Here is a 24,705-nt window from a genome sequence, read left to right on the forward strand (position 1 = left end):
TTAAGGAGATAATCCTGGCAAAAACTTTTATTTCCACCTGTTTTTAAGTCATAAACACAGGAGAGAAAACTTTAGACCAGGATTGAAAAAAAAAATGTCCTCGTTTGCCTCTCAGGGCTTTTGCAGTCTTACATCGAGGGAAGGAGAAACCAGACGACTGGTTACTCCTCCTTTTCATTCACCACCTTCACGACCTGACTCTCCTCGTCCATTGGTCGGGATGGAGGTGGGACAGGAAGCCCCGCCCTCTTTTTCTGACGGACGTTGGTCGCCACATGACTCCAACTCTCCATTTAGAGGGTGGAGACTGGTGGGGTGAGAATCCTCTGTGGGGTCAGGAGAAGTGTTTGAGGTGTGTGAGGGAGGAGATTCAGATAAGGTGTGTGTAGATACAGTGTGTGTTGGAGATGAGGTGTGTGTAGGAAGAGGTTCAGATGAGGTGTGTGTAGGAAGAGGTTCGGATGAGGTGTGTGTAGGAGGGTTTTCAGATGAGGTGTATGTAGGAGGGTTTTTAGATGGGGTGTGTGTAAGAGGGTTTTCAGATGAGGTGTGTGTAGGAGGGTTTTCAGATGAGGTGTGTGTAGGAGGGTTTTCAGATGAGGTGTGTGTAGGAGGGTTTTCAGATGAGGTGTGTGTAGGAGGGTTTTCAGATGAGGTGTGTGTAGGAGGGTTTTCAGATGAGGTGTGTGTAGGAGGGTTTTCAGATGAGGTGTGTGTAGGAGGGGTTTTCAGATGAGGTGTGTGTAAGAGGGTTTTCAGATGAGGTGTGTGTAGGAGGGTTTTCAGATGAGGTGTGTGTAAGAGGGTTTTCAGATGAGGTGTGTGTAGGAGGGTTTTCAGATGAGGTGTGTGTAGGAGGGTCTGTAGACGAGTTGTGTGTAAGAGGAGATTCAGAAGAAGTGTGTGCAGGAGGGGCTTCAGTAGATGAGGTGTGTGTAGATGAAGTGTGTGTGGGAAGGGGTTCAGATGAAGTGTTTGTAGGGGGGTTTTCAGAAGAGTTCTCACTGCTGACTCTGCAGACGTCAGTGTCCTCGGTGTGTGTGTCTTCCGTCTGGTGTCTCTCCTGTGGAGTGTGTTCAGGAGCGTTCAGAGTGTGTCCAGGAGCGTTCTGAGTGTGTTCTGAAGCGTTCAGAGTGTGTTCAGGTGTGTCTGAGTGTGTTCAGGTGTGTCTGAGTGTGTTCTGGAATGTCTGAGTGTGTTCAGGTGTGTCTGAGTGTGTTCTGAAGCGTTCAGAGTGTGTTCTGGAGCGTTCTGAGTGTGTTCTGGAACGTTCTGAGTGTGTTCAGGTGCATTCTGAGTGTGTTCTGAAGCGTTCAGAGTGTGTTCTGAAGCGTTCAGAGTGTGTTCAGGAGCGTTCTGAGTGTGTCTCAGGAGCGTTCTGAGTGTGTTCAGGAGCGGTCTGAGTGTGTTCTGAAGCGTTCTGAGTGTGTTCAGGAGCGTTCTGAGTGTGTTCTGGAGCGTTCAGAGTGGTGTTCAGGAGCGTTCTGAGTGTGTTCAGGTGTGTCTGAGTGTGTTCAGGTGTGTCAGAGTGTGTTCAGGAGCGTTCTGAGTGTGTTCAGGTGCGTTCTGAGTGTGTTCAGGAGCGTTCTGAGTGTGTTCTGAAGCATTCAGAGTGTGTTCAGGAGCATTCTGAGTGTGTTCTGGAGCGTTCAGAGTGTGTTCAGGAGCGTTCAGAGTGTGTTCAGGTGCGTTCTGAGTGTGTTCTGAAGCATTCAGAGTGTGTTCTGGAGCGTTCAGAGTGTGTTCAGGAGCGTTCTGAGTGTGTTCTGGAGCGTTCAGAGTGTGTTCAGGAGCGTTCTGAGTGTGTTCTGAAGCATTCAGAGTGTGTTCAGGAGCGTTCTGAGTGTGTTCTGGAGCGTTCAGAGTGTGTTCTGGAGCGTTCAGAGTGTGTTCAGGAGCATTCTGAGTGTGTTCAGGAGCGTTATGAGTGTGTTCAGGTGCGTTCAGAGTGTGTTCAGGAGCGTTCTGAGTGTGTTCTGAAGCATTCAGAGTGTGTTCAGGAGCGTTCTGAGTGTGTTCTGGAGCGTTCAGAGTGTGTTCAGGAGCGTTCTGAGTGTGTTCTGGAGCGTTCAGAGTGAGTTCAGGAGCGTTCTGAGTGTATTCAGGAGCGCTCAGAGTGAGTTCAGGTGAGTTCAGAGTGTCTTCTGGAGCGTTCAGAGTGTGTGTGTGTTCCTCTGTGTGTTCTCCTGAGTCCAGGGTGTGCCAGCGACCCAGGGGCCTCTCCCTGATCCGAGCCCCACCATCGAGGCTCGCTGAGGGGCTGCTGACCTCCAGGGTCTCCCCCCTCCTCAGCCTCCTCCTCACCGGACTCTCCTGAGGAAGGAAAATCCAAATCAAACCAGAAAACCGGGAGTAAGAGGGCATCAAACGTTCAAAAAAGATTGAGGAAAACACAGTGGAAAAAGCACACATTTTGTTATCTGGAAACATAAGGAATCAATTGTTTAAATAACAGCTATTAGCTTTATTAGTCGGCCACGTGTGTTTTAACTGTGATTTTCTACCAGAAATACAGTGACTATAAGAGGCACTTTCATTATCTTAACTCAAACTGTGTGCCTTTTCAAATTTATTTAAATTGTATAGATTTGGATTGTGTTGAGACAAGAATAAATTAATCATGTTTATCCATTTTCTCTTTTGTATAAATGATTTAAACGGTTAGAAATAACATTTTTAGCCAGGAAAATCTTTAATGTTCCTTATATTTTCTTTTTTATATAGCCAATAGAGTGGTGTAGGAATGAGTCCTAAAACCAGGAAGGGAGTCAGCATTTCTCCACTTCCTGTTCCCTCGTCTCAGAGCCAATGGGATCTCTCCATAGGATTTTGGAAAATATCTGGAAATAAGGTCTGTGGTTGAGACACATTGAAGAGACGGATCACGTTTTGTTCTACGACATTAAATCATCAGCAGTGACCCCACTGGTGATTTCTGAAGAGTTGACGTGTCTGAAAAACGATGGTTGTTACCAAGTGGCTGAATAGGACTACAGAAGTCGTGGAGGCCGTTGTACGTCATTACGCCGAACACGTGAACACTCCTCTAAGTTAGTTTCTGTTCTGCTTGAAAGCAAGTCCCTGCCTCCTGCAGAGTGTTCAAACAAACGCTTCAACTCGTTCCATTTAGAGTCTGTGTGTTTGAATATGGATCTGAAGTCGGCGTGACGTTGAAGTCGTGCTGCTGGACTCGGCTGTAGTTCCTTTGTAGCATCACGTTAGCATTTTGCTTCTGGGGACTAGATTTATGATTAAAAAAAAGTAGGGTAGACATGTGGAGATTATCCGGCTGAACAAAACGTGCATTTATCAAACGGGTTGGTTTTCCACAGAACTTATTTATTTACAATATTCCAAATCCTATGGAGAAATCCCGTTGCTTTTTTGTCGAGGGGACCAGCAGCTTCCTGCAGGGTTTTAGGATGCGTCACTGCACCGCTCTATACCATGCATTCCATTGTTACCCGTGAAACCAGTCATTTTGGTGTGGCATGTAGTGTGGGATTATAACAGTTAAAATAAACTCAAATGTACCGGGTTGAAGTTCGGTGAACACCTGGATGTTCCTTTCTTCATCTGATTCATCCTGAATCAAAGCAGAAATATTAAAATGACTCAAACTCAATCTTATTTCTTATATTTGGATTATCTGAGAGCTGATCTTTTAGAGCTACCTGCTGATGGACTGAGCTAGTTTCTGTCTCCGGCCGTTTGCGTGATCATGAAGACGCAGACGCTGCACGAAGGAATGAGCTGCAGAGACAATGAGAAATTAAATCCTAAATAATAATAATAACAGACTTGAAATGAAACAGTTTGGCTACAAATGTACGGAGAGACATTTCAAATACTTCTATTAACAAGCTGGAAATAAATCAGACATTCAGTATGTTGTAAGCATTTTGGTGCAAAGCTTAAAATGAAAGTTATTTTCTTTTGGGCGTTACTAAAGCAATGCTGATATGAATTACCCAGAGCGCCTTTGGGCACAGAGAGGAGTTTGATTGGCTCAGCGTCGGGAGAAAGTCCGGACGCTTGCTGCAGAGCTCTCAGGATCTCCGTGTTCTGAAGGAGGAAGATGTTAAAAAGTTAGATGAAAGTTACAAACATCTTTACAGGGCTGAAAATTAATTACCAAATATGTTTTGTTATGATGTTTTCTCTATTTATATCATATTAAAGTTATTAACCTTGTGTTTCGGACTGACAAACATTCTATTGTCTGATAATAACCTCATATTATCAAAAAAACAAGAAAATGTCAATAGAACCAAGTTAAGAAGTAATAAGACAGGTATAAGATATGAATCATACAATAGTTATATTTGATTTAATAAAAAGGCAAACAGAAAAGTCTTCAGCTTGATTGAAAAGAAGTGGGAATTTCAGATATATAAAATAAGCATAGCCTAGAGTGTATTTTATTAAAGGTAAAAAACAAATTTGAGCTAAAAGTAGCATAAATATTTGAAACATTTTGGAAAATGTACGATAAAAGTCTAAATATGTGAAAGAAACCTGTGAAATGTATGTGAAAAAATGTCATAACTTTGTGCAAAAGGGCAACATTTTAATAATGCACACAGGAAAAAAACAAACATGTGATGATCTTAAAGAAAAGGAATTACAACGAGCACGACCTTAATAACAGCAGAAGAGTGCTGAAAACACTCGCAAAGAATTCCAAACTATTAGTAATTAAAGTTGGAAAAATACCAGAATACCAGAAGAATCTTCAAAAAGACCAGGAAAATGTTTTTAATGTCCCTACAGTGTGTTGTGTGTGTGTGTGTGTGTGTGTGTGTGTGTGTGTGTGTGTGTGTGCGTGCGTGCGTGTGTGTATCATCACCTTGCCTCCCAGCTCGTAGGCGCATTCCAGCGCTGTCCTCTGCCTCTTGTTCCTGAGGCCCGGCGCCGCCCCCCCCCCTCAGCAGCAGCTCCACCAGCGCCTGCTGCCCCCCTCGCACCGCCTCGTGCAGCGCCGTGTTCCCCTGCTGGTTCACCACGTTCACCAACGCATCGCTCTGCACACACACACACACACACACACACACACACACACACACACACACACACACACACACACACACACACACACACACACACACACACACACACACACACACACACACACACACACACACACACACACACACACACACACACACACACACACACACACACACACACACACACACACACACACACAGTGATTTCTGGAATGTGATGCAAGAGTTCTCAGTGTGTGTCTTCCGTCTGGTTTCTCTCCTGTGGATTGCGTTCAGGTGCGTTGTGTGTGTCAGGTGTGTGTGTCAGGTGTGTGTGTGTGTGTGTGTGTGTGTGTGTATTCTGTCTGATGTGTCTTCTGTGGAGTGTGTTCAGGTGTGTTAAGAGTGTATTCAGGTGCGTTCAGTGTGTGTTCAGGAGCGTTCAGGAGTGTTCAGGTGTGTTCAAATCAAATCAAAGTTTATTTATTTAGTTCAGGTGTGTTTAGAGTGTGTGTGTTTGTGTCTTCCGTCTGGTGTCTCTCCTGTGGAGTGTGTTCAGAGTGTGTTCAGAGTGTGTTCAGAGTGTGTGTGTGTTTGTGTCTTCCGTCTGGTGTCTCTCCTGTGGAGTGTGTTCAGTGTGTTTAGGTGCGTTCAGAGTGTGTGTGTGTCTTCCATCTGGTTTCTCTTCAGAGTGTGTTCAGGTGCGTTCAGAGTAAGTTCAGGTGCGTGTTCAGGTGCGTTCAGAGTGTGTTCCTCTGCAGATTAAGCTAGCCAACAGCAAATAAAGTCTGACGATACCCGAAAAAAACTTTAGAAAATTACGTCTAAAATGTGGAAAAAATGTCTGAAGACTTAATGAAAAAAGATGTGAAAGATGTACATAAATAAAAATCTGTGTGTACCTGTAACAAGGTGCTGGCGGTCTCCAGGTTCCCACACAGACAGGCCTGGATGAGCGGCGTGTTTCCATAGTGATCCTTCTTGTTCAGTTTGGCGTTGCACTCCAACAGGAACCTCATCACCTGAAACAGGAAGTCGCACATTTCAGAAAGACTAAAAAACAAAACACAATGAAACTGTAAACAACTGGACATAAAATGAACCGAAATATGTACGCGATAAAATATATATATATTTTTTAATGCAGACAAAAAGCTTATTTCTCTCTCTATGGTATTTTTTACTTGTTCATGTAAACCAGGGGTGCCCAACCAGTCGATCGCGATCGACCGGTTGATCGCGGGGAGATTCCCAGTCGATCGCGAGATGTGTCTAAAAATAGAACAACAATATTCTGTTTTATCGTTAATGTCCTATAACATAATCTTCCTGTGGCAGAATAATGCACTTGAACGCATCAAAGCTTTGTGATTGGCCGGCGTGACCCCATGTGTCGGGGCGTGGCTGGTGGGCAGTGGGCACTATTTCGCTGACGTTGTCCGTGTCAACAGGAGTGACAGTCCGCACACACAAGACCGCAATTATGGCAGAAGCAAAAGAGCCCAAAATATATCATTTTCACTCCGAGTGGGAGGATGATTATTTTTGTATCTATTCCAATTCAAAGTCCATCTGTCTCATCTGCAATGCGAGCGTGGCTTTATCGAAGAAGGGTAATTTAGGAGCGGCATTTCAAAACAGTGCACAAACGCTACGAGACGGAATTCCCTCCTAATTCTGCCCTACGCTCGAAAAGGGGAGGGGCCTGAAAGGACAGCTAAATGCACAGCAGTCCATTTCCACCAGGCCCAACAACAAGAGCAAGGCTGCTACCAGAGCATCTTATCGTGTCAGTCACGTTCTTGAGAAACACATGAAGTCTTTCAAAGACGGCGAAGTTGTGAAAGAAGCATTCCAGGGGGGTATACTACGAAGCAGGATTTTCGCTTAGCCGGCTAAATTCAGGGAAAACTCCGGCTTTCCGGTCCTACGAAGCTGGTTCTCTTTTTAGCGGGCTAGATCTCCATGGTGACTTATCCTGGAACCTAAGTCTGTGCTCCGATGCAGGATAGGTTCCAAGATAAGAGATCAACTCAGCGAAAGCACCACGCCTGCTGACCAATCAGAGCTCAGTGTGCGGAGGAAGAAATACAGTTTAAACTGCCGTTGCAGGAAAGACAGCCAGCCAAAATCACCGACTGTGTGAACGTGAAAATGAATAACATCACCTCCCATCTTCAGAGCAATCTGACTATTATAATTATACTATTATGTTAAGAAAGCTTAATTAAATATCTGCCACAACATAAGTAACCGGATCAAAGTAACATTACGTTGCCTACAGTCCGCGGCACTGTGAGTGCAGACGTCGATGTGTCCCATTATCATTCATATCACATCATAATGTATCATATATTTCCTGATCTGAGTCGTGCAACACTCACAGTGTCACATACTGTATGCAGAAGTATTATTTTAAGCAACACATTAAGTTGAGGAAACACTCGAGTCAAATGTAATTAAAGTCAGATGGTGTCTTAGACGGGGCAGTGATATCATAAACCTGTTAATGTACGCATTCAAACACTTGTTCTGTTCCCAGCTGTGTTCACCTTGCAGGTGCAGCTCTGTGGCTTTGATCCTGGATAAAGTGTTTAAGTCACGGATGTTTAAAGTTTAACTTCTTCATATGTCTAATATTATAGTTGACTTTTCATTCAGGAAGTATGACGCTGCGCTGTCAGTACGCTTCTCCATGTTTGTGATTGGTCGAATGCTCCAAAGACCACCCCTTTCATGTGAACGTGCACCTAACTAGATAGGACACGGCTGGCTTGAGCGATCCACTTGATAACCCGTGTCGTAGGACCGCTTAGCGAGAGCGTGTATGTTTTGGATATTAGGCCAACCGGCTAACTCAAACATATCCAGGTTATGTTGAACCAGCTTCAGTTCGTAGTATAGGCCCCTGGAGGCTGCCGACGCGCTTTTGGGGACAGTAAACAACAACAATAACAGTAGCATTTCAACAGGTTTTTGATATAATAAAAACTCAAGTTAGATACCGTTATTAATTAGCTGTGAGTTTTAGTTTGATTGAACTTAGTCATTATAATTATTGTACAAAATGGTATAAGAATGCAAACTTAAATTGATTATAGTCTATTATCAATTCAGGTTAAGAAACTAGAGTTGCTTGCATCCTATTTTTAAAGGCATTTCTTTTTATACTCGACTAAAATGCAACAAAAAAGGGTTTGATTCTATTAATGTTGTCTTTTTTATTGCACTTTGGCAGCAGATTCCTGAGCAGCTTCAGATCTCAGTTGTCTTATTAGTAAGCCTCATTTATACTTTTGTAGCTGTGAAGAAAACTTCTGTGTTGCAATGTTGAGGTGGAATGAAGGAGTCTGGATCGTCTTTTAGCCACAGCACTGAGAGTTTATTTAAGAGTACATTAATACAGCCGGGGAGATTACTTCGTTTCACACATCCCTGTGGTCTACCAAGCCATCTCTGACACAAAGAAGACACAGCACGCATCAACATGAGAAGAGGCGGAGCTACAGAAGCCCGCGTTTTACCTAATCAATAGCAGATGTGAGACAATAATCTGTCTCGCAAAATGCATGGAGGCAGGAACCCTTCCCCCACAGGAAAGAGGGAGAAGCTTTTGACCTGTGACCTCAACTTACAGAGAGGAGCTTTGACTTTAATACAAAGCATGTTTGCAATATCACAGATTCTAAGGAAAGATAAGAAACTCTATAATCAAGCTCAGATTAAAATATTCTCTTACAGTAGCAACACTATTTTTATATAATGGCAAAGAAAGGGTTCAGAGTCTTTTCTTGTTTTCCTGTGTCATATGTGGCAGCACTGTTCAATGCTTCTTGAAAACATTACCCACTGTAGTGACGTGTGAATAAACTCCAACTCTGTATCAACAACACTGTTGTGTAACTTCAGTTAAATACTTGTATGTGTGTAGATTAGAAAGAGGTGAGATAAAGGATCTGCAGTATTTTATGAAGTATTCATCGTACAAAGGTCAGTTGTATACAAGTAGAAGTGTGTATTTACCTGGTAGTAGGCTGTCAGTAATGGCTACGTCTCTCTATTTGGACTGGTAGATCTCGGCAGACTGGCAACTTTAAAAGTAGCTCTCGGTTCAAAAAAGGTTGGGCACCCCTGGTTTAAAGGGTCTTTACATGCCATGAAAATAACGGTACTATTATAATTGTTATGTTTATTATAAATATATTTTAAATGATCCTAATCATTATTATAATTGTTTCAATTATTATAATCATTATTCTTAATTATTATTATTTAATTTTAATTATTATTATTCATTATTTTGTCATCAGAGAAAATAAAAGGTATTAAATGCATTTTATTTGTATTGCACTGATGTCTTTCTGCCGTAAGATGGTGCCAGTGAGAGGCTGAATAAACGCAGCACACTTCTCCTGCTGAGACAGAAACTTGATACACATCAGGGTTGCTGTTGACTCACTTCTGTATTATTATCAGGGAGCATGACACAGGAGGGTAACTTCAGTACAGTACTAGAGCAAAGGTACTTATCAACTACTGCACTGATTATTACACAGGTGTGGGTTTTCTCAAAATATAATCCCGAGGCCCCCTTTGACGAACTGTCTAACCCAGCATTAAAAAACGACATTTGGAGCCCTGGTTTTCTGCGTCCTCCTACCTGGACGTGGCTGTTCTGGACGGCCAGGTGCAGCGGCGTGGCGCTGTGGTTGTTCTGGCGTTGACGTTGGCTCCGTGTCGGATCAGCAGAGCGAGCAGCGGTGCGTGTCCGTGCAGCGCAGCGACGTGAAGAGGAGAGAAGCCGTCCACGTTACAGCTGTTCACCCCCAGAGAGCCGGCCTGCAGCACCGAGAGCTGAGGACACAATCAATCGATGTTTATTTATATAGCCCAATATCACACATGTTACATTTGTCTCAGTGGACTTTCCAATTTGTAAAGAATATCAGTATGACAATATGACACCCTCTGTCCTTAGACCCTCACATCAGACAGGGAAACACCCCCAAAGAAACCCCACAGTTTAAAGGGAACATGGGAGAAACCTCAGGGAGAGCAACAGAGGAGGGATCCCTCTCCCAGGACGGACAGACGTGCAATAGTGTGTAAATTGAAAAGATAATGCATTTGCAACATAGGTAGTCCAAATGCTTGGAAATGCATGTTTCTATTATAAGAACACACAGAGACGAATGTTGGAGAAATATTTTCCTAGGCCCCCCACCTTTGACCCAGTTTATCAGTCTGTACTCACTGAGCACAGGCCTGTGACCTCTGGCTGCTCTCTGTGTTTCGTCTCCCTGTTCCTGCCTGTTGGCGTCAGCTGATAAAGGTGTTATGGTTTATCTCGTTATGCAGCATGTTGATTCTTCTCTCAGAACTGGCTAAAGACATGGGTCTGGGGTAGAGATCTTCAGAATTGGTTTGGCAGCAGCTGAGTCACCTCGTGGCTCAGCTCATATCTTGTGAATTATCCGGCCAAAGCTCCAAATAAACCATCAGTGTTTGCCATCAAAGTTCCTGCTCTCCTCGTGTCGAGTCTCGTCTCCATTGCTTCAGAAAGTTTCCATCACAACGAACACAGTGACGTGAAGTCATGTGACCGTGCTGTAGTTCCTTTATAGCTAAGGTTGCCAACTTCCAGAAATGGAGAAACGGGACACGTGTCCCCCGCGGGCAAGATTTTCGGGTTTCTGGCGCATTTAGTTACTTTTTTTTGTTTCTTTATTTCGGTGTTATGGTTAGGGTTAGGTTAGGATTATGTTATTTAATTATTTTGGGGGAGCCAGCCCCCTAGGGTTCGAGGGGTCAAACCCCCCAAAACCGTCAAAATGCATAGAAAACGATGCATACCTATAACACAATACAAACACAATGGTCTTACACCTGCATTAGGCTACTACATCACATTGTCCATCAGCATGTTCAAATCGGATAGGTGGGCACTCGGGACATCTGGGCACCTCGATGTACAATTGGCTATTTTGTCCAAAATGTTAAAAAAATAAAATATTTGAAAAATGGTATTAAGTAATGCAAAGTATACATGATGTGAACATGCACGGTACATCATTATTAGACTTAATGTTATCCTTCAACCAACCATTTTCCCAGCATTTTCCCATCAATCAGCTGACTGACTCTCTCACACACACGTGCGAGCATTGTCCCTGCCCTGTCAACTGAGCGGTCCTAGCGCCCTTCGCATACAGCGCACAAACACACAGGCACGCAGCCAGACACACTGCATTGCGCGCAAACAGAAACATATTTTTTATTTTTCCCTTTACACGGGAGTCCGGGACAAACAAAGTCCCGTACGGGACACGCCCCTTTTCGCTCAAATACGGTTGGCAACCCTGTTTATAGCCCAACATTAGCCACCTTTAGCTTAGCTGTGGTGACGTGAAGTCATGTGACCGTGCTGTAGTTCCTTTATAGCAGGGCTGCCAACACTCACGCATTGAGCGTGAGAGTCACACAATTAACCCATATCTCACGCACTCACGCCACACATGCCTTTTTTTCGTCCAAAATAAATGTATATAAATATAAAAATAAAGTGAAGGAACAGCAAACTGAGTGTTCTACGACATGAGACGGTCTTCTGGCTTCGTTCGGTAAAGTTGGAACGATATTGGGGGATTCTGATTTCACGGATCAATAACTCATGATCAAAACGTTGTTCAGACACAAAGTACGTCTCCTAAGTGTAGAGGAAACTTCTGTGTAGCTATGCAGTGGGAGTCACCGACTCAGGAAGGAGACACGGTAAGAGCAGTAGCTTTGATGTCAAACACATGATGGTTTATTTGGAGTTAACGGCCGGAGGATTCACATCACAAATCCAAGAGTCAGAGGTTCTGACTCCACGGTAGAGTTGCCACGTCAATTCTGAAGAACTCTACCCCAGACCCATGTATTTAGCTAGTTCAGAGAGCATCATCAACATGCTGCATAACAAGATAGAATGATAACACCTCTATCAGCTGACGCCAACAGGCAGGAACAGGGAGACAAAACACTGAGAGCCCAGCAGCCAAGGTTACAGGTGCCTGTGCTCAGTCAGGACAGTTTGAACTGATACACTGGGTCAAAGTTATGGGCCTTGGAAAATATTTCCACAACACTAAGTACCGTGGTAAGGTTGACAACGAACTACAATCACATTTTGATTAAAAAAGCCAATACGCGCCGTCCTCCGAGCTGGACACATTACATCGGTCTCTATCTGCAGCCGGAGAAGAAACGAGTGCTCAGGGACCGTCTGCAAAGTGCAACTCCAAAAAAAGAGAATACAATATTCAATCACTATTATACAGCTTATTACTACCAAACTCACCACACACATCAATAGTCTCATGTGTGTCATACTACAGTAAGGAGTTTGGAAGAATATGCTTTTGAATAATTTTGGGGAATATTTATAATGTCAAATCTTCAATAAATATGGCATCATCTTAAATAACTTTACTATTATACAGTATATTTCTACCAAACTCACTATTTGCATTGTTGTTGTTAGCATCTGGCTAGCTAGCTGCGCTAACGGATATTAGTAGCTGTTTCTTAAACAAGGAAAGGGAGAGCTCTCTCCTGTCAGACTGAGAGAGATAACTACAGCTCAGTGAGGTAAGGGACTCTCTGTTTAGATACTTTAGTCTAGTTATCTCAGTGGGTCTCAAATGTTTTGGTCACCATTTATGAGAATAAATGAAAAACAGATAATACTATATGACAGTAAAACAAGAATACAGTTTAAATGATTAGTGATTTGTAAAATATCCATAAAGAAAAAGAAAATATGTGTACAGTTCTGTTTCACATGGGTGTTGAGAGATGTATCCATAAATTCATTTTGCTCTCAAAGAGCACCATGTTGATGAATTTAATTTCAATATTTAAAAAAAAATCTTCCAGGGGGAGCATGCCCCCGGATCCCCCTAGAGGAGGTGAGGACCCCCCCCCCCCCCCCCCACTTATAAAATAGCACTTGATTGTAAGAGTCGCGGGTACACTGTGTATGTAGCACCTGGTACATTAATGGGAAACCCTAGTTTGTACACATGAACGTTTCTTTTTTCGGTTCACCAAAACAAAATTCTCACTCCAAGCTGAACTCAAATGTTGGCAGCCCTGTATATAGCCCAACATTAGCCACCTTTAGCTTAGCGGTGGAGACGTGAAGTCATGTGACCGTGCTGTAGTTCCTTTATAGCCCAACATTAGCCACCTTTAGCTTAGCAGTGGAGACGTGAAGTCATGTGACCGTGCTGTAGTTCCTTTATAGCCCAACATTAGCCACCTTTAGCTTAGCGGTGGTGACGTGAAGTCATGTGACCGTGCTGTAGTTCCTTTATAGCCCAACATTAGCCACCTTTAGCTTAGCAGTGGAGACGTGAAGTCATGTGACCGTGCTGTAGTTCCTTTATAGCCCAACATTAGCCACCTTTAGCTTAGCAGTGGTGACGTGAAGTCATGTGACCGTGCTGTAGTTCCTTTATAGCCCAACATTAGCCACCTTTAGCTTAGCGGTGGTGACGTGAAGTCATGTGACCGTGCTGTAGTTCCTTTATAGCCCAACATTAGCCACCTTTAGCTTAGCGGTGGTGACGTGAAGTCATGTGACCGTGCTGTAGTTCCTTTATAGCCCAACATTAGCAGCCTTTAGCTTAGCGGTTGGTGACGTGAAGTCATGTGACCGTGCTGTAGTTCCTTTATAGCCCAACATTAGCCACCTTTAGCTTAGCGGTGGTGACGTGAAGTCATGTGACCGTGCTGTAGTTCCTTTATAGCCCAACATTAGCAGCCTTTAGCTTAGCGGTGGTGACGTGAAGTCATGTGACCGTGCTGTAGTTCCTTTATAGCCCAACATTAGCAGCCTTTAGCTTAGCGGTGGTGATGTGAAGTCATGTGACCGTGCTGTAGTTCCTTTATAGCCCAACATTAGCCACCTTTAGCTTAGCGGTGGTGACGTGAAGTCATGTGACCGTGCTGTAGTTCCTTTATAGCCCAACATTAGCCACCTTTAGCTTAGCGGTGGTGACGTGAAGTCATGTGACCGTGATGTAGTTCGTAGGTATAACACATCAGAGTTGGTCTCTTACCTTCTGAGTGGGAGCGCAGTTTGGACACTGACACAGCGGATGGCAAAGCAGAACCTCTGACCGAAGATCCTCTTCATCATCCTCTTCCTCTTCCATCCACTCCAACAAGTAACGCACCTTAACACAAACACACGAAAACAGCAGTTATTAATGAGACCACTCTTCCAGATGTGGATGTTCAGAAGCAGAAAATGCTTTAACTTCTCACCATCTCCACATCGCCGTCTGCTATGGCACGCAGCAGCTTCTCCACCTGTCAATAACACACACACACAGTCAGATTTGTGTGCATGTAAATGGTCTGCAAAGGCTAACATCCCAAAGTTCCCTTCAGAGGGAGTTTTTAGCTGGTTTAGTGTATCTCCTCTTTTACTCTTTGCTTTGGGTTGTCTTTATGTATTGTATGTGCATTAACTTGGGATGTATGTAATGCGTAACCCCTCTTCAACCAGGACCTCCTGTTGTTTCTGAGATAAGAAAGTCTCTCTTGGCAGTTTAAAGGATCTTCCTGTAGTTTGTGGGTGTGTTACGTTGTGTTACATTATGTTACGTTGTGTTACATTGTGTGACATTGTGTGACGTTGTGTTACATTATGTTACGTTGTGTTACATTGTGTGACATTGTGTTACGTTGTGTTACCTCTCGGTGTCGGACCCTGACTCCGTCCGGTTTGACTTCAGAGTTCAGAGAGGACTCGCTGGAGGCGGAGGATCGGCGGCTGCTGCAGTCTGAAGCCAGAGGAGAGCGACTGGGAGACTGAGGAGACGAGGATATATCAATATATACGAGGACACACAGATCAACACACGTTTTTCCCCTTTTTGAAGCAACATTTAAAGAGTGTTCTAGCTTCTAAGAGCTCTGCACTGGCTCCAATAACTCAAAGGATAGACTTTAACATTCTTCTTTCAACTGGAAATGGACTGAAACCACAATACAAACACCAATTCTATGAGGCAGCTTTTAGTTTCTTTGCTCCGCAGATCTGGAACAACCTCCTGAGAATCTAACGCCGACCTAACCATGCTGGGTTCTTTTGAAACGAGGCTGAACACTCTTTGATGCTCCTCCAGAGGTCATGTTAGCCGTTCTTGCAGCATTATCTGTATTCACCATTTCACAACACGTTTTTTAACTGTTTTATGAATTGTGTTTTTGTTCACTTCAGTTATTTTTTGATGATGTGTTTCTGCCTTCGTAAAGCACTTTGAATTGCCTTTGTGTCTGAAATATGCTAATTAAATAAAGTAGCCTTAATAAAAACTACATTATCCCCGTGGAGGATTTGGTTCTAGAGATTAATAAACTCACATCGACTCCGCTGCTGCTGCGTAGAGCGCTCCGAGTCGACTGCAGCAACACCAGGATCTACAAGAAGAGAACACACACACACACACACACACACACACACACACACACACACACACACACACACACACACACACACACACACACACACACACACACACACCACACACACACACACACACACACACACACACACACACACACACACACACACACACACACACACACACACACACACACACACACACACACACACACACACACACACACACACACACACACACACACACACACACACACGAAACATCAAGGCTCTGAAACATGAAAACATGTCGGATTGGATAAAGTGAACTCTCTCTGATTTCTTTTTTCCTTTGATGTCTGCAGCAGCTCGTATTAAATCTCTCTGTGGGTCAGATCCCATTTCCATCAAAGCTAAACTCACCTAGAAGTTTTAAAGAGTATGTTTTCAGCTTCACATCCGACAAAAAATTTTTTTTTATTGATTTTTAGATGACATTAAAAAAAAAAAAAATTGCTGACCTTTGAGTTAAGAGCACATGAATGAAACCGTCTATTGTGTCCGCATATATGTCCGGCAGTGGCTCAGTCTGTAGGGACTTGGGACGGGTCACCGGTTCAAGTCCCCAAACAGACCTTAATATGGAGAGTGAACTGGTACTTTCACTTTCACTGTGTGTGCTGTGCTGTGTGTTCATATGTGACGAATAAAGAGGGTTTCATCCTGGATTACTAATATCTTTACATTTCTCAGGATGTATAATATATATATTAGTTCCCTGTTTAACGTGATGAGCGCATATAAATAAAACATGTATTTTGTTTGTTTATTACATGTGTGTATTACAGAGCGTTAGACTGTTCCTTTATTTTATTTTGAATACCCTCATAAGTCTTTAAACCTGGGAATGAGTCAGCATGTTAGCACTTTCTGTTCCATAGTCTGGAAGTCAATGGTTTTAGAAAGTGGTTTTGGTTGTTATCCTGAAATAAGGTCTGTGGTTAATTAACACAAGCTAAAGAGATTTTTGTCCTACAACATAAAATATGTCAGTACTGCTGAACATTAGCCACCTTTAGCTTAGCGGTGGTGACGTGAAGTCATGTGACCGTGCTGTAGTTCCTTTATAGCCCAACATTAGCCACCTTTAGCTTAGCGGTGGTGACGTGAAGTCATGTGACCGTGCTGTAGTTCCTTTATAGCGCAACATTAGCCTCCTTTAGCTTAGCGGTGGTGACGTGAAGTCATGTGACCGTGCTGTAGTTCCTTTATAGCCCAACATTAGCCACCTTTAGCTTAGCGGTGGTGACGTGAAGTCATGTGACCGTGCTGTAGTTCCTTTATAGCCCAACATTAGCCACATTTAGCTTAGCGGTGGTGATGTGAAGTCATGTGACCGTGCTGTAGTTCCTTTATAGCGCAACATTAGCCTCCTTTAGCTTAGCGGTGGTGACGTGAAGTCATGTGATCGTGCTGTAGTTCCTTTATAGCCCAACGTTAGCCACCTTTAGCTTAGCGGTGGTGACGTGAAGTCATGTGACCGTGCTGTAGTTCCTTTATAGCCCAACATTAGCCGCCTTTAGCTTAGCGGTGGTGACGTGAAGTCATGTGACCGTGCTGTAGTTCCTTTATAGCCCAACATTAGCCACCTTTAGCTTAGCGGTGGTGACGTGAAGTCATGTGACCGTGCTGTAGTTCCTTTATAGCCCAACATTAGCCTCCTTTAGCTTAGCGGTGGTGACGTGAAGTCATGTGACCGTGCTGTAGTTCATTTATAGCCCAACGTTAGCTTTTTACTTCAGAAATCATAAAGTGGTGTTAATATCTGGAGATTATCCTGCTGAAAAGTATCATAAACGTTTGTTTGACACAGAGGTTATTTTCTGCAATCATTAAAAATCACAGTGTCCCATTGGACCAGGGATGCTGCCTTCAGGGTCCAACACAGAAATACAACATCTCAGCATCCAATAAAGACGTTTCTCCTGACCTTGGAGTTGAGAGCGCAGTGCAGCGGGGTGTCTCGGCTCTTGTTGAAGACGTCGGTGTTGGCTCTGTTCTCCAGCAGCACCACGATGATCCCCTCGTAGCCCCAACGCGCCGCGATGTGCAGCGCCGTGTCGCCTTTATCGTTCTGAAGCTCCAGGCGGCACTTCTGCACATCGTAGTAAACCATCGCCTTCACACACTGACACACACACGCACACAACATGGTCTATTAGAGTAGAGAAAAACAGCACAAGCTAACAGACAAGTAAAAAAAAGAACGTTGGAAAGCGTAAATAAATTGAGAATCAGAATTTTTTTTATATTTTAAAAGATGATGTTTAAATCTGTGCGAGATACTATTTGCATTTAATAAATAAATAACAATATACTTCATAATTGAGGGTTGAAAAATAATGAATCAATAAAATAAATAATAGTTTTAATAACATAATAATACATACAAAAATATTAAAATAATTCATTCATAGATGAAAAAAAACATAGGAGGGTCGTGGCTGAAATCCTCTTAACAACAACAACAACAACAACAAATGGAGTGTTTACTCACGTCTTCGTGGCCGTACATGCAGGCGAGGTGCAGCGGTGTGTTTCCGTTGTTGTCCTGAGCGTCAGTGTTGGCTTGATAGTGCAGCAGCAGCAGCTACAGACACAAAACACAACATTAATATCAACGTTTTATCCTCAGGGAATGTCGACTATCTGATCAGCCAGAGACACATTGTTTACAAACTTCCAGAAAACCTGAGGTCTTCACCAACGCTGAGTTGTTTTAAATCGAGGCTAACAACATTACCCAGAAGTCTTTTAACTTACTTAACCCTTGTGTTATGTTCACATTTCGCACCCTTTGGTAATGTTGACTATATATATATATAGTCTTTAACTCATTCCCCAACAATATAAATGAAATATATGATTAGTTTTTGAAAATACTCTTTGCTAGATCAAATGTAACAATGGAAGTGTCCATCGTTTTTTGTGATAAAAATTTAAGTTAAAAAAAATACACTAATAAAAACTAGGTTTACATTTTGCTCATGCTTTTCTAGGACAAATGTAAATGAAACATTTTTTCATTAATGTTTATTATTTTTAATCTGTCATATAATAATCAAAGCCCTGAAGGAAGTAAAGCCATTTAGCAGCAATTGGAAAACAAGAACCACATCCTAAAGTATTTGGCTGTGAAATATAGAGAGAATGAAACATCCATATAAATGACATAGAACAGATAAAAACACAAAGCAAATAAAAACAATTAACAGTCACTATTCATAAAATACAGTATATCAGAAAAATATATTGATGAAGTGACAGAACATCATGTGATCAATGCAGGTCCGTTTAGGAAACACATGATGTGATCAATGCAGGTCCGTTTAGGAAACACATGATGTGCAGAACTTCTTCCTGTGTATAGCACAGATGTACTTGTTGCAGTTGTTGCATGTAGTCTGTGTCTTGGAGTCCTTTGAGGGTCCACAGACCTCACAGCTGGCTGTGGGGGTCTTCCAGAAGCTGACTGTGGGGGTCTTCCAGAAGCTGACTGTGGGGGTCTTCCAGAAGCTGACTGTGGGGGTCTTCTTGCGGCTGGCTGTGGGGGTCTTCCAGCAGCTGACTGTGGGGGTCTTCTTGCGGCTGGCTGTGGGGGTCTTCCAGCAGCTGGCTCTGAGTCAAGTTCATCTTCCAATTTGCTGTCAAATTCTGAGTTTACCTCCACATTATCCTCATCTTCAGAAATGTCTTCCTGTCCCACTTCACCGTGTTCCTCTAAAGCATTCCACTCACTCTCATCCAGTATTAGCTCCAAGGCTCTGAGCAGAATATCTTTTGGCCATTTTGTTGGTAGATAATTGTAGTTCTGCACTACACTGTTACTACACTGAGGGTATGTCTCTGTTTAGTCCCTCCTCCGGCGTGCAGGTGCGAGGGGGGACAGTGCGAGAAAATGTAAAATGTTTATACATTTCTGGAAGATCTAAAATGTTTATAATGTTCTAGGATAGTTCTGTGTACTACACACTACAAAGGGTAAAGATCAAGGGAAAACACGATCAAACAGCTTCTCTATGCATACGATTATGTGTGGGTGTGTGTGGTGTGTGTGTGTGTGTGTGTGTGTGTGTGTGTGTGTGTGTGTGTGTGTGTGTGTGTGTGTGTGTGTGTGTGTGTTTCTCTCTGTCTGTCTGTCCTGGTATTGTATCCGGGTCAGATTGACCCGAACCTCTTATGAAGGACATAAATGCGGGTGGGCATTTTTTCATAAGTGGAAAAAAATAAAAACAATTCCACATGTCCTTCACTATAAATAAGCGCCGGCCATTGAGTTTCAGGTTGAACAAAAATATCCTTATATATTTTTTTATTCATTGAAAATGGAAATCGGGTCAATTTGACCCGAACACCACACAAGGGTTAAGCACCTACTGTATTTATAATGTTGTTTTTAAAACTATTCTGTATCTCTTTTATGCATGGTTTTTATGAATGTGTTATTCCATTGTGTTTATTTATTGTGTTCCTTTCTGTTGTCTTCTTCTTAAAGTTTAAATGTTGATGTAAAGCACTTTGAATTGCCTCTGTGTCTGACAATGTGCTTTATAAATAAATGTACCTTACACATTATCAGTTCATCAGTTTTAACTATAAGTTGCTTTAAATTATCTTATGTACAGTCAAATGCACGGGCGTAGGAGTGTGAGTGTGTGTGTGCATGCTTGGATGTATGTGTGTGTGTGTTCACCGTGACTCCCTGGTACCCCTTCTGGCAGGCCAGGTGCAGTGGAGTGAGGGCATGGTAGTCCGTGGCGTTCACCGCCGCTCCTTTACACACCAGCAAGTCGATCAGGCGGGCCTGACCTAAACACACACACACACACACACACACACACACACACACACACACACACACACACACACACACACACACACACACACACACACACACACACACACACACACACACACACACACACACACACACACACACACACACACACACACACACACACACACACACACACACACACACACACACACACACACACACACACACACACACACACACACACACACACACACACACACACACACACACACACACACACACACACACACACACACACACACACACACGTATAATAATTTTTTTGTTAAAGGATGTCATATTAATAATAATAATAATAAATTGTATTTATATAGCGCTTTTCATAGACGTACCCGTGTGTGTGTGTGTGTGTGTGTGTGTGTGTGTGTGTGTGTGTGTGTGTGTGTGTGTGTGTGTGTGTGTGTGTGTGTGTGTGTGTGTGTTCACCGTAGATGGCGGCGACGTGCAGCGGAGTGTAACCTCGGTCGTCTCTGGAGAACGGCGTGACGATGGACGGGTCGTTCAACCGCCTGCGACAGGAAGTCATCAAACAAAGGTTACTAGAGGTTAATGCATCATAGGCTAACTGCTAAGATATGTACAAAAATGTTTTGTTAAAGTGTGCAAAATATATGGGAAAATGATTATGATTATGTGAAACATGTAAGTGAACATTTTCCAAAGAAGATGTGAAAAATATATACAATTATAATATAATATGAAATAAATGTGTAAAAAAATTCTGAAAATTATATAATAATTTTCCGATAAATATGTGAAAAATATCCGATTTTTAGCAAACTTTGTGCAAATTAATATCAAAAAAGTATTTTAAATATATCAAAAATATCATCATAAGGAAAAATATTGTAGTTAATAAGTGAATATGTAAAAAACTAAATGGTAGGAAAATATCTGACAAAGCCCCAAATAAATATTAGAACAATTTGAAAAATGTCAGGAAAGAAATCCAAATAATATCAGTAAAAATATGTGAAACTTCTCCCAACAATATCTAGAAATGAATAGTAAAATATATCCATTCAGATCCCTGAAACTAACAGGTGGTCTAAGTTACATGACTTAAATAATATATATTTGAAAACGTCATAAATTAATAATTGATCGGTGTATTTATCTGCAGATCTTTGAGAAAAGGACTCTGAGCACTAAAATCTCTCTGTGTGTGTGTGTGTGTGTGTGTGTGTGTGTGTGTGTGTGTGTGTGTGTGTGTGTGTGTGTGTGTGTGTGTGTGTGTGTGTGTTCATATTGGAAGTGAAAGAGCGAGCGTGTTCTGCAGTTATGATGCAACAACGACAAAAAGTGTGAGAAAGGGGAATTGAGTAGCAGTTTGTCTCGTACCCTAATAATGAACCTGTGACTCTTAAAGCAGCTTCATTACTACATGTTATTTCTTCTGTGTATAAGTGTGTGTGTGTGTGTGTGTGTCAGCCTTTGCGAAAGCATACAAACAGCTTGGTCTAGCCATCAACATAAAAAAGACCCAAATCCTCCACCAACCACCACCAAACAGCAGGACGCCTGTCCTACCCCCAAACATCTCCATTGACAACATCAGACTGGAACATGTGGACCACTTCCCATACCTTGGCAGCCTCCTATCATCAAAAGCTGTTATTGATGATGAAATACACCATCGCCTCAGCTGTGCCAGTGGGGCTTTCTCAAGGCTAAGGAAGAGAGTCTTTGAGAACCGTGACCTCCAAGCAAAGACCAACATCTTGGTCTATAAAGCTGTGGTGCTCCCCACTCTTCTGTATGGATCAGAGGCCTGGACCACATACAGCAGGCACTTAAAGACACTTGAGGCATACCATCAGAGATCCCTCCGAAAAATCCTCAGGATTAGCTGGAGGATCGGCGCACTAACACCAGCGTCCTGGAGGAGGCTGACATTCCCACCATCACTGCCACCATTGCCCAAAACCAGCTCAGATGGACTGGCCATGTTGTCCGCATGCCTGACTCTCGCCTCCCAAAACAAGTCCTTTATTCCAAGCCTGCTAAAGGGAAACGGGCCCCTGGAGGCTAGAAGAAGAGGTACAAAGATAACATAAAAACAAACCTAAAGAAGTGCCACATAGACCTAAAAGCTTGGGAAGACATGGCGACAGACAGGGCGACCTGGAGAAACCTTGTCCGTGAGGGTACTGCACTATACAATGATGACCTCTGCCATGCTGCACAAGACAAGCGCAGACTGAGGAAGGAGAGAGCAACCACCACACAGGTCCAACCCAAACCCTCCACCACTACATTCCCATGTCCACATTGCACACGAATAATCGGGTCCAGAATCGGCCTCTATGCCCACCTGAAGACCCACAAGGACCAAGAAGGAGGACAGTCATACTCGACTACGAGTGACCGCCGATGATGATGATGTGTGTGTGTGTGTGTGTGTGTGTGTGTGTGTGTGTGTGTGTGTGTGTGTGTGTGTGTGTGTGTGTGTGTGTGTGTGTGTGTGTGTGTGGTTGACTCTTGGGTTTTCTGATTGAGGTCCTGCACTTTGTTTGTTTAAAGGCCTTCACACCTGGAGGTCTGATAAGGTGTGTGTGTGTGTGTGTGTGTGTGTGTGTGTGTGTGTGTGTGTGTGTGTGTGTGTGTGTGTGTGTGTGTGTGTGTGTGTGTGTGTGTGTGTGTGTGTGTGTGTGTGTGTGTGTGTGTGTGTACTGACCCGGACACCTGGAGGTCACAGAGGTCACAGGAGCAGAGGGGGTGACACATCCTGACGTCCTCGTTGTTCTCTCCTTCACTCAGCAGACGCTTCACCTCCACCTCATCTCCATTGGCTATGTGCTGTAAAAACACACACACACACCGTTGTAATGCATTTTACACCTGTCGGTCACCGTAGGTATCCAATAAATGTGTGAAGAGCATCATAGAAATATGTCAAAAATATTAACAAATGACTGTTATAATATGTTTAAGTATAAGATGGATATAAATGGCGGTTTTCATAACAAATGTGTAAAATATGTTGAAAAGCAGCTACTTCCTGGGAGCCATTAAGGAAGAATAAACCTTCATATTCAGCCCTAAAGACGATTAGTCCCGCCCTTTATTTTCTGAATATGTGATTGGGACACTGATGCATGCTGGGAGTTAGCGGCTCACCTCAAACAGACAGTGGATGGGCGTGGCGGCGCTCTGAGACAGAAGACTAATCCTCTCTTTGAACAACGTCTTATCGTTCAGCGGACCGGAGCCCTGAAGGGACAAAAGACATGGACGAGATTTTGTTACATGCTGTGAAAAAACACTGTGGGACGAATGGAATAAAAGTCCTGCTCCGTACGGAAACACAGAAGGGTCAAACATAAATAAAAATGTCCCTTATTTGCCCCCGTAGCTCCTCAGTGTGAGCAGAGATGGCAAAAGTACACATCCTTTCCTCAAGTAGAAGTACAGATACTCATGTTTAAAAATACTCTGGTGAAAGTAGAAGTACTGACTAAACTTCTTTACTCAAGTCAAAGTAAAGAGGCTTTGAAATGTACTTCAGTAGAAAGTACCCATAACTAGCAGCTGCTTTAAAGAGTACCTGACCTCCCTTTATATCAATAGAACAATAATGTCATTGTTAGCTAATGAATGTTTCCATGCTGAACAACGGCAACATGACAACGTTTCCATTGGTCCCTCTTCTTTAGAGAAGACCAGGAAATGATGGATACACGGATCGTGTTCAAATCAATAGGGCACGCAATGACTCTAAAGAATAATGATCACGCATCAAACACCACATTCAGACTAAAAGGAACCAGCTGTTTGGAAAATGAGAGAAGTAGAAAGTACAGGTATTTGGGTTCAACATGTAAGAAGTAGAAAGTACAAGGTATTTGAGTTCAACATGTAAGAAGTAGAAAGTACAAGGTATTTGAGTTCAACATGTAAGAAGTAGAAAGTACAGGTATTTGGGTTCAACATGTAGAAGTAGAAAGTACAGGTATTTGAGTTCAACATGTAGAAGTAGAAAGTTCAGGTATTTGTGTTCAACATGTGAGAAGTAGAAAGTACAGGTATTTGAGTTCAACATGTAAGAAGTAGAAAGTACAGGTATTTGAGTTCAACATGTGAGAAGTAGAAAGTACAGGTATTTGAGTTCAACATGTGAGAAGTAGAAAGTACAGGTATTTGAGTTCAACATGTAAGAAGTAGAAAGTACAGGTATTTGAGTTCAACATGTAAGAAGTAGAAAGTACAGGTATTTGAGTTCAACATGTAAGAAGTAGAAAGTACAGGTATTTGAGTTCAACATGTAAGAAGTAGAAAGTACAGGTATTGAGTTCAACATGTAAGAAGTAGAAAGTACAGGTATTTGAGTTCAACATGTAAGAAGTAGAAAGTACAGGTATTTGAGTTCAACATGTAAGAAG

At 42.8% G+C, this 24,705-nt stretch overlaps 1 protein-coding gene across 1 annotated transcript; it reads right to left on the reverse strand.

Annotated features, from left to right (window-relative positions):
• Positions 1-1,224: 1,224 nt before the first annotated feature.
• Positions 1,225-23,536, reverse strand: ankrd27 (ankyrin repeat domain 27 (VPS9 domain); the record flags this gene model as incomplete). The annotated part of the gene is given in 19 exon segments (XM_034212804.1): positions 1,225-2,313; positions 3,535-3,586; positions 3,675-3,753; positions 3,972-4,065; positions 4,850-4,924; positions 4,926-5,024; positions 5,891-6,010; positions 9,649-9,704; positions 9,707-9,842; positions 14,096-14,212; positions 14,304-14,348; positions 14,736-14,852; positions 15,408-15,464; positions 17,417-17,614; positions 17,984-18,076; positions 20,180-20,295; positions 20,750-20,832; positions 23,001-23,122; positions 23,444-23,536. Coding segments are annotated over 19 exon segments (2,571 nt in total), but the record flags the coding sequence as incomplete, so codon positions are not given.
• Between the last annotated feature and the right edge of the window lie 1,169 nt (positions 23,537-24,705).

This window comes from Gymnodraco acuticeps, unplaced genomic scaffold (genome assembly GCF_902827175.1).
Source record: "Gymnodraco acuticeps unplaced genomic scaffold, fGymAcu1.1, whole genome shotgun sequence".
Lineage (NCBI taxonomy): Eukaryota > Metazoa > Chordata > Actinopteri > Perciformes > Bathydraconidae > Gymnodraco > Gymnodraco acuticeps.